Source organism: Vulpes vulpes, chromosome 8, assembly GCF_048418805.1.
Source record: "Vulpes vulpes isolate BD-2025 chromosome 8, VulVul3, whole genome shotgun sequence".
Lineage (NCBI taxonomy): Eukaryota > Metazoa > Chordata > Mammalia > Carnivora > Canidae > Vulpes > Vulpes vulpes.
In genome coordinates, this window is record NC_132787.1 from 28,287,300 (window position 1) to 28,302,743 (window position 15,444).

The 15,444-nt window shown below is 33.0% G+C and overlaps 1 protein-coding gene across 5 annotated transcripts in view; it reads right to left on the reverse strand.

Moving 5' to 3' along the window:
- PIK3C2G (phosphatidylinositol-4-phosphate 3-kinase catalytic subunit type 2 gamma) overlaps positions 1–15,444 on the reverse strand; it is a 364,684-nt gene that overhangs the window by 311,457 nt on the left and 37,783 nt on the right. For all 5 annotated transcript variants that reach the window (XM_072765938.1, XM_072765941.1, XM_072765940.1 and 2 more), the window contains exons 3-5: positions 12,154–12,236; positions 8,374–8,531; positions 2,609–2,723 (exon numbers count right to left, since the gene is read on the reverse strand). In XM_072765938.1, the coding sequence (XP_072622039.1) occupies positions 2,609–2,723; positions 8,374–8,531; positions 12,154–12,236 (356 nt within the window). The remainder of the gene's footprint in view (positions 1–2,608; positions 2,724–8,373; positions 8,532–12,153; positions 12,237–15,444) is intronic.

Genomic DNA, 15,444 nt, shown 5'->3' on the forward strand with positions numbered 1-15,444 from the left:
CTGCATATATTTTCCACCCTGTGCTCCAGCATGAATAACCTGTTTGCTATTTCTTGTATATTGTTCAAGAGCTTTTGCATTATTGTTTTGTAGTTCAGACATAGGGCAAACAGCCAAACCCAGGTTTGAATTCAGGCTGCACTCTTCCAGCTACCTAATTGTGTGATCTTAAACAAAGCATCAGACTTCCCATCTGTAAAACAGTAGTTATTACCGTATATATTGTATTGATAATGTCATAAGACTTAGAAGTCTACTCAATATGAGGTAACCAAATAATGAGAATTTGATAAATGACTATTATTATTATTGCAACCAAAGCTAGTCAAATGCTCCAGATGAAGTGTAGTACTATAACTGTTAGTGTCTAAATTAACACCTGCTGCATTATTGACTTTATTATGTGTTAACCTGTGTTCCCTCTATAGAAGAACATTGTGAAGATTTCCAAGTATTTACAGACATTTTTAAATTGATTATTATTATTTTTTTTTCCTTTGGGAGAGAGAGTGAGGGAGGAGGGATAGAAGGAGAGAGAGAGAGAGAGAGAGAATCTTAAGTAGGCTTCACGGCCAGCACAAAGCTCGATGCAGGACTTGATTTTACAACCCTGAGATCATGACCTGAGCCGAAATTAAGAGATGCTTAACCAGCTGAGCCACCCAGGTGCCCCAAGGACATATTTTTTTTTTTTTAGATAAGTTGCAAGGGAATAAATAAACTTAGAAAAAAAACTGAATGATTTAGATATTAGAAAGAATGATAATGTTATGCTCATTTTAAAAACCAAATCAAACAGGTAGGATATTAAATAGTAAGTAAATCCCCAATATATACATATCTTTCAAATTATAATAAGGAAAGGTGACTATAATTAATATATTAATTATTAATCTATACTGATACTTTACCACCTTAATAAAAACCCAGGTAAATGAAATTTTGTTAGAAACAAATGACTATAAAAATATTTTAGAAATCTGTTATGTTCATGTTAACAAGAAAAAAGAGCAAAATGATATATACATTTTTATCAGTCAATAATTGAACTAATTATGGTTGACATACACATTTGAAATAGCAAATAAGACAAGGCCCATTATAAATGTGTTCACGTTACTCTTTTCCAAATTTCTGTCTCTTCAACACTTTTGCTTGTGGGATAATATTTCCTACTGATAATACTAAATACATAAATTTGATAATGTTTCTTATTCTTTGCATCTAATGTTTGACATTAGCTGAAGTTCAGATGTACATTTGAAGACTTATACAGAAGATGAATTTTAATGAGTATTCAATATAAAATAATATTTCTAAAGTATTTCTCCTTGCTCTTTGGATATACTGTCAAAACATATGTTGGAAGAAGGTAGCAGCTTAATCACTGAGTATGTTAATAGGTTCAAATAGATAAGGGAGAAGGGAAGTATTAGTGAGGTTAGTACAACAAAACATCTGTGATTTCATATAAATATTTATTATTGGGATGCCTGGGTGGTTCAGCGGTTGAGCATCTGCCTTCAGTTCGGGTCGTGATCCTGCAGTCCCGGGATCGGGTCCCACATAGAGCTTTCTGCATGGAGCCTGCTTCTCCCTCTGCCTATGTCTCTGCCTCTCTCTCTGTGTGTGTCTCATGAATAAATAAATAAGATATTAAAAAATATATTTATTATTATTTTGTTATAACTGGGAATACAAAAAGAGTTAATTAGTCTTAAAAGTCATTTACAGTTAACGTTGCAGAATAAAGGACTGCATTTGCTGATAATACTGTTAAATTCATCAAATTACCCACAGGGTATTCTCACATACATTTATGATGGTATAATAATGACGGTGACAATGAATATTTGAAAAGAAATATTTGACTTCCATTGGGCTGTTGTCAATCTTTAGACACTTTTGGAAATACAAAGGAAATATGTAAGTGACAATCCACTTTATTGACTACTTTATTACTTTACTATCTAGAATAATTGTGTACCAGCAGAGAAATATCTCCTTTCTTAAAATTGTGTTATATTTTCAAGGTTGGTCTTCAAGGAATTCAGAATAGTCATAATTGTGATACAATAAGAGAAGGTGAGTTTTCTATAAAATAAGTATTTGCAGTTGACCTACATGAAAACAGACTTTTGTAGTTGTTATAAGAGCTGCCTGAATGCAGAAATAAAGGCTATTCTTTTATGAAAATGTTATAATGCTCACACTCAAATCCTCTGTAATTTTTAAAAATCAGCATTTAATCAGCATACTAATATTATTCCAAATCAAAAATTACTTTTTGCAAAATAATTTGTTACATTTAAAAAATTGTGATCAGTCCTAGTAAACTTGTTTTCAAAGAAACCAAGAAAATTAAGGTCATAAATATGGTCATTAATATGTATTTATACATATTGCCATAAATACACAAAATACAGAAGAAAACCAAGAATAAGACTGTCAGTATGAGTCATAAAATTTTGAGTTCACCTTAAAAAGGGAAAATTGATTTAATTATATTGGTTATAAGAGTATAGTGTTTGTACAAAGTCTGTTTAAAAGGAAAAAAATGAAGCGTGCCTTAACAGATTATAACAATGATACTTAATAAGATACTTACTTCTGTAAAAATTCTTCATAGCCACATACACTTAGAAGATGGTCTTTGGGGAATAACTGGTCATTTGTACAAAAATGTAGAATCTCTGCAATTAGGTCTTTGACAAGGTAATTAGCTAAAAACAAAGATGAATAATAAAAAGTTAATAAGAGCTTATCATATATTGGCTGAGGAAAAGGTTTTGAGCACAAAAAAAGATATATACATTATAGCTATTGTAACTGTCTAGCTCCATCAAGAGGAATTAAAATGAGATGCATCTCATATATTAGTCTGGTTAAATTTGAAGATACTTTTGAAAAACAATTGCATTTTCTTTAATCAGTATGTCTTCATATTATTGACAGAGCTAGCTAGGTATTGTATTCCTCATGTTAAAACCTTAATACATTGTGGCTCTGCATAAAAAGTATTCTAATGTGGGGGCACCTGCATAGCTCTGTTGGTTAAGGGTCTGACTTCAGCTCAGGTTGTGATCTCTTGGATCCTAAGATCAGGCACCCTACATTGGGCTCTGTGCTCAGTAGGAGTCTGCTTCTCCCTCTGCCCTTCCCCTCCTTGTTCTTTCTCTCTTTCTCTCAAATAAATAAATAAAATCCTTTTTAAAAGAAGTATTCTTGTGGTTACTCCTAGAGACTTAGGAAATGCTGTGAATGGTAAGTGGCAAGCCAAGAGTCTAACCTAAATCTGTCAGATTCCAAAGCCTGTGATTCCAATGATTCTAAATCTCCACAGCTTATTGTTCTTCCTTTCCCACATAGGAATCACTCAAGTTTCCATTTTTCTCTACCTTCTCTAGAGTTAAAAATGTAATCGTACTATAAGGTAAAGTCCTCTGTCTTCACATTCCATAATCACCTCACTAAGATCTTAACATAGCATGGAGAATATATATATATATATATATATATATATATATATATATATATATATATATATATATAATTTATGGTAATAAATGAGCCCTGTACTACTTGTCATTTATAATTGGGAAAATATTTTGTAGACAAATATTACTGAAACAAGTCAGTGTGGTTCTGGCCTCTATTAAGTGTTTGGATCTGATCTCACAATCTCAATCAATGAAGCAACTGTAAACAGACAGTACCAATGACCCCTAACCAGTGAGAATTTGAACAGCATACTGCAAACACTCAATTGTATTCATCTGAGTTGTGTTTAGTTTGCAATTATGTGTTTACTTTGCTGTAGCTTCTTTTTTTTCCACACCTTTTTGTTTGGAGAAAAGGGTTTTGGACACAAACTGCCTAACAAAATGTGTGCAATTAATACGCTAGGCCTGCCACAAAAAGAGGGTGGGGAGAGAATAATGCTGGATTTAAAAATCTGGATTTATGGTAGATCAAGATATTTTCTAAGAAATGGTCAGAGAAACAAATGGTAAAGATCATCATGAAATTAGGGATTGTGGAAATGCTGTGACACGGGAGAGAATATATTAAACACACTGTTGCTTGGGAATAATGATTGAAATGGTATGAGTGAAGCTAGAAGAAAATATTACCAGAGAAAAAATCATGAGTCTAAGAGCTTTGACATTACTAGCATATGATGGCCGAAAGTATCTCCAGAGACACAAGTTCATTTTAATTAATTTGGCTCTCCCATTTCCAGGCTACATCCGCTGTGCTATATGGGGCATGCATGAATTCATTATTTTACTACAATCACCTTTCCGTTCTATATGATAGACTCCATAATCCAATTTCTACTATTACTTCTCTTCTGTGCTTCAGTTTAATTATCTCCTACTATTTGTTTTATATTACTCTTTGAATATTTCATTATTAATTCAAATTAAATTAGGCATATCTAAACCTGAAATTATCATCTTCCTCCTTGAAGTCAGCCATTAAGTGTCTGTGTAAGTTAAACTTCTCATCCATATTGTAAGCCAACAAGTACTATGGATTCTTCTTTTTTTTTTTTTTTTAAGATTTTGTCTATTTATTTGACAGAGAGAGTGCACATGCTCAAGAAGGGGGAGTGGCAGGGAGAGAGAGAGGAAGAAGCAGGGTCCCCATGGAGCAGGGAGCCTGATGCAGGCCTCGATCCCAGAACCCTGGGATCATGACCTGAGCCAAAGTTCAGATGTTTAACTGACTGAGCCCAGGCTCCCCATGGCTGCTGCTGCTTCTTTTTTTTCTAGGGTCTAAGTCCATTTATTTTTATTTTTTTTTATAAATTTATTTTTTATTGGTGTTCAATTTGCCAACATATAGAATAACACCCAGTGCTCATTCCATCAAGTGCCCACCTCAGTGCCCGTTACCCAGTCACCCCCCCACCTCCCCTTCCACCACCCCTAGTTCGTTTCCCAGAATTAGGAGTCTTTCATGTTCTGTCTCCCTTTCTGATATTTCCCACTCATTTTTTCTCCTTTCCCCTTGATTCCCTTTCACTATTTTTTATATTCCCCAAATGAATGAGACCATATAATGTTTGTTCTTCTCCGATTGACTTATTTCCCATGGCTTCTTTTAAGTAAATTTTATACTTGTACCTTCAATTTGTCAGCTAATAACAATACTTTTCTCCATTTCTTATACTCTTCCACTTTATGCAGTCCTTCTCAATCTGTTGACCATATTGCCTACCATATTGAAGAGGAAAATATCCATTTGGGATTCTTTAACTACCCTGTTAATTAAATCTAGTTTTTTTTGCACATCATCCTTTACTTCTTTACCCATCTTTTAAGATATAAGTATCATTGCTCTTTACTATATCTTCTTAATCTCTGATTTTTTCCTACACTAGGTTCCATTTCCATCAGTTGAATCCCCTCTCCTCTCTTTTATATATTCAGTACTCTGCTATAAAAATGCTTTTTTTCTTAAAATTTTTGTTTCTGTTTCATCTTCCAATAAAATCTCCCTTCATCCATTTCATTCTATTAAGATAGTTTTTTTAACCTTCCTATTACTGCCAAAGTTCTGTGAGAAGTAGGTAACTTCTGCAACCCGTTCTCAATCACTCTTTAATCTTTGCAAACTGACTTCTACTTCGGACACTTTTCAGGTCACAAATGGCCTCTCCTACAGTTCTAACTATACATCATCTAAACCTGAAAGTAAAGACACCCTGGAGCAACTTTGTACTTGGAAATAAGGACACAGAAATCATCTTCATTAAGTGATAGCTAAAGATTATGAAACAATTCTTTGCTCAGAATACCTACCTCTCTAGAATGATTCCATTTCGTCACTCTTGGGGAAACTGTTCTCTTTGGATGAAAATGCCTTTTTCTCATCCATTTCCTCTTTATTTATCTAGATTTCATTATTCCCCTAGTTTCTAGCAATAGCGTCTATCTTTTATTGAAGTCATTTTTGATATTCTCTTCATATACACTATTTTATTCTTCTTTTTTTAAAGATTTATTTATTTATTCATGAGAGACACACAGAGAGAGGCAGAGACACAGGCAGAGGGAGAAGCAGGCTCCATGCAAGGAGCCTGATGTGGGACTCGATCCTGAGACTCCGGGACCACGCCCTGGGCCAAAGGCAGGCGCCAAACTGCTGAGCCACCAAGGGATCCCCCCACTATTTTATTCTTTATAGCACATCTGTATTTACCAGTAGAACACTTATATGAAGTGGTGAAAGGATCACAGTTTTGGCATAAACAGTATTTCAAAGTAAAAATATTTGAAATCTTATCTGATCTTTCTTTGTCTGACTAAAACAAGGACTCCCTAAAATATAGCTTCCATTAACCTTCTGGGGGAATTTCTTGGAAATTCCAGGAAGAAGACAGATTGCCCATCCACTACCATAAATACACACACACACACACACACACACACACACAGTTCCTACTTTCTTATTTTTTTTCCTACTTTCTTATTGAAGCTTCAACTGACACCCTGCACACACACACATATACAACTTAAACTGGTATATAAAACTTTGCCTCTGGGTATTCAGCAAGTAACCCCTGCATGCATGTGTAAATAACTTTTCTCCTGTTAGTGTCTATTGCCAGCTAAGTCACAGCCACTGCTCCCACCCCCTTCAAATATATTTGGGCGGGGGGGGGGGGGGGGGCGGGTAGGAAGTTTTCCTCCCAATAGTGGCATTTGCTGCTCTGTGTTTTCATGGATGTGTCCTTTCTCCTTCACTTCTTCCTCCTTCTTCCCCAATACTTCACTCCCTCCTCCTCCTTTTCCCCTTTTTATAAACATTTTTAATATCTTTGAGAGCAGACATCCTCTTTAATACTATACATTTCTAACACTAGACACAATGACCTAATCACTTTCCTGAAACTTCTCATAAACGTCAAAAATGGCCCCCAACTTGCCACATTCAACAAAAGAACATCCTGAGAGGGAGAGAGAGAGAGAGAGAGAGAGAGAGAGAGAGAGAAAAAGAGAGAAAGATGTTGGAAATTAAATACTGTAAACTGGAAAAGAGAAGTGATTTCCCTAGTTCACAGTCATTCCCTGGTCTCCTGCAAGTGAGGCCAACATTACAGATTGTGATTGGTTGTTTGGCTGAGGGTTCAACACCACTGATTTTGGGTGGGCAATAAGAATCCTGTTTTTAGAAATTTGGAATTAGATCTAATAGAAAGATTGAATTTTCTTTAGGTAGCTGGCCAAATATTATTTAAGCTTGAGAGCTTGACTTTCCATGTGTTCTGGAAAACCAAGGGAAATGAGTCAGTAGAAATCAAGGGAAACCTGAGAAGCAGTTAATCTAAAAGATATGAGGTGAGATGCATACAGGAATTTTGGACTGCTTATTCATCTGTGCCTTTAGTACATTCCAGAATCTGCTGAATTCTTACTCTTAAATTCTGTAAGAAATCTCTATATTCTTTAAGAATGTTTCCTTTCTTCTTAAGGCAGCAGGAGTTGGTTTTTGTTAGTTTCAAACCAGATGGTCCTAACTAAATATTCCAACATAACATTGTTATGTTTGTAGCCATCTGCAGTAACTCAGAATCTTGAGTAGACAGAAAAAAGCAAAATAATAATTATATTAATAACAATAGACGAAAAGATGTTTTTGGATCATTATTTGTCAATAAATAACAGTTTATATGTAGAAACTCATTTAGTAGCAACTAATGTTTGAAGAACTATTTTTGTTTTGCAAAATAGTTGACAATATAAGTGAAATATAATATAAAACAACTTTAAATAGATTCTAAAACTTTAGAAAAATAAGAAATCATCTGATGAATTGATAAATATCTGATTCTGGTTCTATCCATTTCCAGAGACTGATTCAATAGATCTATCTGCTCATCATGCTTAATTCTTGTATAGTTTGTATAATAGGAATGAAGACTATGTATTGATGCCTATTTTATGTGATAATTTATTCACATTTGAATGACATAGTTTCTGATGGGTAGCATTGACATTTTCATATATATTCATTCATATTCATTCATTCATTCATATGCTTTATTTATAATCTTTTTGAAATATACCTTTTGGTTTTAATATGCTAAAAACTTGTTATACTTGCCATCAACTATTTTATGAAAAGAAAGTAAAGTGTCCTGGGGTGAGCTTTGTGAAGGGAGTTCTTAAAAACAATAGCTAAACAAAAGTTAACAAAAGGTTTCCAGCTGTTTTCCTCTTAACTCCACTTCAGGGCAAAATACAGGGCAAAATACTAGTGTTTAATAATGCTTCTTTTAATGTTTTCAGTCTGTGGACTCAAGGCTGTGCAGCCTATACCAGCTTTATGTAGATTTTTATACTTATTTGCAAGGTTGCTTACCATTTGGCATAAAATGAAGTAGTTGCGTTGAGTTATCAATACAAATATTTATATTAAACTTAGTATTAGAAAAAAGCTGATACGGAAATGCTGTAGTAGTGCTCCAGATCTTCCCTGAATTAGAATTAATGTCAGCTGCATGATACATTTCTCTTATTCTGAAAAATACATGGAAAAAATACTTAGGAGAAAATTATAAGAAAGTAAGGCACAGTTTTGCTATAGATTTAAAATATGAAAACAATCATCTGCTGATTTGTGGTACAGTGCTGGTAGGCCAGATTGGTAAAGATTACAATTATACCAAAACTACTGTAAAGGACCATTCTTTAGATTTCCATGAGCATTTCATTTGAAGCAATTAAGAATATATTGTCATTCATTACACGTGAAAATTCACTTTGAACAATGATTACTTCCTTCATTGCTTTTGAAGCCTGAAAACCTCCCTTTGGTTTACCCTAACTTTCTCAAGCTGGAAGTCAGTCATTTTGATGTAAGGATTTCGTAAATAAATTACCTTGTGTCCAATTGGTAAATACCATTCTTAACTGTAAACTTTTGGATTTTACACAAATATCTGGATTTTATTAAATAATTTAGCCCAGAAGTCATTTGTACACACTGAACAATTCCTTATTGTGCAAATGAGTCAGAGAATTGCAAATAGTTTTTCCTTGGAGCCAGAAGCTTTGAGCTTGAATCCTGACTCTTCTATGTAGTAGTTTTATGGTCAGAGGCAAGTTGTTTGACCAGTTTCTTTGGTTTGTACAAATGAGGATATTTATATCTGCTTCAATAGTTTATTGCAAGGATTAAAAGTGAAAAGGCATGTAAAAGATTTTTGTAGAAAGTAAGCATATACTTATGTGATATAATTATCATTATATATTGTTATAGCTAAATCCTTGCTGATCCGTATTATTGCCCTCGTTGGAATATAACATAAGATTATTTTCAACTTAGTTGATTAAAATGCCTTTGATGATGAATATGAAATCATGGGGTTTTTTGTTGTTGTTGATGCTGTTATGTAGGCATCTAAATTTTGTAGTGCTATTCTCAGAGAAAGTTATACATTCTGTGTATAGAATGTATGCTATGCATTCTATGTATTCTACCAATATGAATTACATCCTGGGCATTTATTTTATTTGTGCAGCATTAAAGTAGTGCCAGGCTCAGTGAAGCAGTTTAATCTCCATGTCTGCTCTTAAACTGCGCAGAAACATCCCCTCCTTGAGAGGTCTGACAAATGAAAAAATTCAGGGCTAGAATGCATCAGAATCACCTTTTCTGAGTCCCCATCCTCATACTTGATGATTCCATAAATCTCACATAAATCCTCACATAAATGTAAGGAATCTTCACATTTTCCTTACTAACATTAGTTTCCCAAGTAAGTCATTACAGCTGCTGCTCCAACACTAGTTTGAGAACCCATGGTTCAGGTTAAAGAGATAGGCCACTTTCCTTTGTTATACCTATGATAAAGGCCTAGACTCCATTGCTGATTGAGGAGCTTTATGATTTAGCAGTCACCATATGATAGGATGCTACTTCATGCATACATGAGTTAAACTTCTACTGTTTGGGGGAATTAAATTTAAAATGCAAATTAATGACTTATTTTCTCCTAAAACTTTGCTAAGTATCTATTATGGCCAAACATTTTCATATGCTCTGCAATCGTATTTTTTTACAAAAATATGAAACATTTTTTGAAAGATGTGACTTAAAAATATGTCACAACAAGAAACCAAATCCAACAAATTAGCCTTTAAAAGGTGTATGACAGGAATATCAATAACTTTTTAAGGTATGGTTATTTAAATATTAGACCAAAAAACAGATGAAATTGGATACATAAATCCATCCTATTGTGACTCTCTTATGAAACTTGGCTTTCAAACTCAATTTGGTCTTCTCTTGAATTATTAAGAACCTTGGGTGCCTAGTACAGAGTAGATCCTCAGAAATAGTTGTTGTTGAATGAATAGTGTGTTTGTGTACAAAATAATTATGCATCTATAAATTTAATCATTATATATATATATATAAATCAGAAAATATTATTGAAAACCAAGATAAGTGTGTGTGAATATAACCTATATCTTCCTTTCACTACTATAAAGTTTGTTATTGTTTGGTTGTCTGTTTTAGTTCTCATGGTTTTTTGAAAGGAACCATTGAGAGAAATTACATTTAAGAATTCAGAAAATGCACTATGAGTTACTGAAAAACCATCGCATAAAATATTTGTGTCACTATTGCATCCACAAGATTTCAGCTAAGAATATTATGTTTAAAAAAAGAAGTGATGGGGGGATCCCTGGGTGGCGCAGCGGTTTAGCGCCTGCCTTTGGCCCAGGGCGCGATCCTGGAGACCCGGGATCAAATCCCACGTCGGGCTCCCGGTGCATGGAGCCTGCTTCTCCCTCTGCCTGTGTCTCTGCCTCTCTCTCTCTCTCTCTCTGTGACTATCATAAATAAATAAAAAATTTTAAAAAAAGTATTATAAAAAAAAAAAGAAGTGATGGGAAGGACTAGTAATAAGGGTTTTGTCAATGGATTTATACTGTGTAATATCTTGTGATATTAAAAGAGCTATTTTTCATGCTCAGAGGGTAGAAATGATCACATCTTATTTAAAGTGTCAGTTCCTTGTCAGTTTGTGACAGTGAGTAGTTTATTCTTAAAAGAATCAATATTGATATCTTTAAAAATCCTAATTTAGGAATCCAAAGAGACATTTAAATTTTTTTCTGTGAACAAGAGTGAGACATTAATTAAATATTAAATATATTCATGGATTTGAGCTACTCATTTTGTTTTGTTCCTCTGTGTGCCTTTTAATTCTTCCAATGCGGTTACAAGTTTTTTAGGGCAGAGACCTTGCTTTTTTTGTTTGTTCCTTTTGAGTATCTCTCACACATGAGCTAGTTATTAGGCATTCAAATAGCCTTTAAATTAATGACTAAATAAATGATTCCTGTTTTTAATAACAAATGATCGTTTAGTAGTAAACTGCTATAGCTGATAAATGAGTTATAGTTCATTTATATGTATATTATTTTAAAAACAGTTATAAGTAGATAAAAATCAAGAGAATGAAATATAAATGCACTAATTTTTCAAAACTTTCAAGAACCTTAGCAATAGAAGAAATTATGTTATATAAATTTTAACTGTGAATGAGAAATTGGTCTTAAAAAAAGGCATCTATAATTATATCATAAGTTCATTTAAAACGAGCAGAAAGGGCATCAGTGTTTTTGTAGTATCCCCTAGTGAACAAATTTGTTTTTCATTGGACAAATACCCATGCATTTGCTCATTTTTTTGTCAGTTCATTCAAGGTAAGATTGAACTTTTAAGAAGGCACTCTCATCATTTAAGTAGTATATTCTAGGTAAGAAGGATAAATCTATGCTAATTTAGGACAGAACCAGATAAGTCAGTCAATTATGTGCTAAATGAGAAACTAATCCATTGCAAACTAAACAATCAATAAATAGCAAGGGCAAGTCTGAAACTATGAAACATTTAGCTTTAACTGAATTCTCAAGAGAATACAATTATTTGATTAAAAACAACAAAAACAATACCAGAAGTTAATGAACTAATTTGTCATAAATTTATATTTTTCACTATGTTAAACAATTATAAAAAGTTTAACATTTTATATTCAAAATTAATCAGTTCAGTGATGTTAAATTAAAATAGACATATTTATGATGGTACAGAAATTTCAAAGTTTAATGAAATAGCAACACTCACTTTTTCACTTTGTTGCAGAAGGAGGCCAGATCCTTATTAGTACCTTGAGGTACTTCAACTAGCTGAGAAGAACAACCTGTCAGCTTAAAATAAAAAGTGTTAAATTAAGATAGTTTGATGTGGAGAAAACATTAATACAAGTCTACCATTTTTATTTTATTTTAAAGATTCTGTTGGGAAGGAAACCCTTCCTCTGCACTATGGTCCTGCTAGCTGAACTTAGATTGACACAAGACAGAATAACAGGAGAAAATCAAATTTCACAGGCATATGTATGGGGAAACCACACAGAGAGGAGATTCCAAAGACAATGAGGCAACATGAAGCCTATTTGAGCTAAAAGGAGCTGATAGGGGCCCTAGGATACAAAAGGGAGGAAAGTCCTTAGCAAGAAGGTAAAAGAAGATGTTGGAAAAACAAAGCTTGTTCCTTAAGAAAGGGGAGTCCCTATCGTTAGCGCTCTTCCTGTTGCAGGCTCTCCTTTCTTTCTTTCTTTTTTTTTATTTCACAAAATTTCACAAAATGGACTTTTATTGTACAGAAATGAACATTTCTGATGCAGTTGTTTAAATCTCTTTTCTGAAGGCATATGCATTTTACAAATGAGATCTCACTGAAAAATGCAATTTTGCATTCTGCTTTCAGCATACTAAGTAGACCTAGTTTTAAATATAAAGTATAAAAATTAATTAATAACTATACTAACAATTATTAACCATGACATAAACTGTACAGTTTTCCCCAATCTAAAAGTTAAGTACATTTACACTTCTTACTGGAGCTAAGAAGCTTCTAACTGATTTCAGAGTCAGAAAAGTATCAACAAATAAAGGATAAACTTACCTATAAATGTGGAAAATGTATATATACTTTTTTCTAAGAGTTTAATGGAACAAGAATAAATAGTTTCTGCTCATTCTTACTACAACTGGAGGTAGCAAGGTCTTAGAAAGACCATCTTGAGGAAAAACCATGAAGGGTCCATCATTAGAAAATTCCAGAAGCACTTCACTAGACCAGAAGATTCAAGTGAACCAGAATATAACATCAGAGCCAAAACTGGTTGCCCTTGTTTACTATCTATAGCAATATTAACACTGTAAGTCATGTTATATAAATGAGTTCCAATTCATATTGTTTGTAGTACTTTTAATATTATGTTTTGTAAGTTTTTTAGTTTTAAATAATTTTAAATATTTTATTTATTTTAAGTGGGGAGGTGCTAAGGTGTGGGGCAGAGGGGGAGAGAGAGAGAGAGAGAGAATCTCAAGCAGACCACTTGAGTGTGGAATAGCATTTATTTAATTTTTCTCTTTTTAAAATTTAATGTCCATCCAATTGATATATTATCCTTGCTTTACTGATTTGTGGTACTACCTTTTTCATATACTGTATTTTCGTTGGTAATTATGTTTATTTCTGGAATTTATATTCAATTTCATTGGTCTATCCCTTTCCAATGTAAATTAAAGCAGTTATTGGGGAAGCAGAATTTTTCCTGCATCTGCTGGAAACCTGAAACAATCTTTATGCTAAAGTGTCACAATTTGGAGCATCTCATCCTGTATCCCTTCAATTCATTGTTTTTATTTGGATTTTTTAAGTGAAGTAATGTCTATAGAAAAATTTATGAACCTTAAATACATAATTTAAGTTTGAGGAATGTTGACAACCGTGCTACCAATATCACAATAAAAATATAGAACATTTCCATTATTTTAGAAAATGCCCCCATACTTCCTTCTCTCAAACTGTACATGCATTTGGTAACCATGTTATTCAGATTTATAACATCATAGATTAACTATATGTGCCTTTTTCTTTCTGGTTTCATTCACTTAAATGATATATATATTTTAAAACTTATCTGTGAGGTCACACATCAATGGTTCATTTTTTATTGCCAATTTTTACTATTGATGAATATTTCATGATTTATTTATCCATCTTCCTGTTGATGAGTATTTGGGTTCATATTTTTTAAAGAAAACTATTAATTTTCATATATAAGTATTTATATGGACCTATGTTTTATTTCTTGTGAATAAATCCATAAATGGCTCAATCAGAAAGTAGGTTTATTAAAAGAAGTAATTTTTGCTTTGTATATATTGAATCTATTATTAGGGTACATAGCAAATTTGAGTTTATTGTGTCTTCCTGATTGATCCTATTGTCATTATGAAATAATGATGATAATAATACTCTGCCTTCTGCACTTTTTCTGGTACTAAGAATTGACTTTTTGCTTCCTGACTGAATGCTAAATCTTTTAATTCTACTTTCAACTTATTTGTGCCTTTCTAAAGTTTGTCTCTTGTAGATAGTAGTTTAATCTTTCTTTTTTATCTAGTTTGTCAATTTCTCCCTTTTATTTGGAATGGATAGTCTATTTATATTGAGTGTATTTATTGATATTGTTGGATGTAAGACTGCCATACTCATTTTTGTTTCTATTTGTTTCTATTTTATTCTTCTATTTTTCCTTCCCTGCCTTTTGTTTTGTTTTGTTTTGCTTATTTGATTTTTTTTCTATTTCATTTAATTTCTCTGTTGGATTTTTAGTTTTTCTTCTCAGTATTATTTTTCTAGTGGCTGTACTAGCTTAGAAATGACAATATGCATCCTTAAACCTATCACAGTGTACTTAGAGTTAATACTCTACCACTGCATTTACAATGTAAGAATTCACAGTAGCACATAACATTTACCCCTTCCCTCCTTTATGGTATTGTTGTTATATATTTTTTATCTATCGATTGAGAGGTAAAATAACTCTCAATAAAATGCTGTTGTTTTGCTTTAAACAGCTTTCTAATACTGAAAATATAATACCTGAAATGAAAAATCACTGGGTGTTCTTAAAAACAAATAGAAGATGACAGGGAGGAAGATAATAAACTTTTAAGAAAAAAAGCTGTTTACTAATATATTCACCACTTGAACTGCTCTTCATTCATTTCTAGATACCATCTGGTATCATTTTCCTTGCATCCAAAGCATTTACTTTAGTATTTCTGTGTACATGTTAGCTAACTAATTTCTGTCAATATTTGTTTATATGGGGCAGCCCCGGGTGGCTCAGCGGTTTAGCGCCGCCTTCAGCCCAGGGTGTGATCCTGGAGACCCGGATCCTCCCTGCATGGAGCCTGCTTCTCCCTCTGCCTGTGTCTCTGTCTCTCTCTCCTCTCTGTTTCTCATGACTAAATAAATAAAATCTTTAAAAAAAAAAAAAAATATATATATATATATATATTTGTTTATATGATATCTTTATTTCATTTTGAGTTT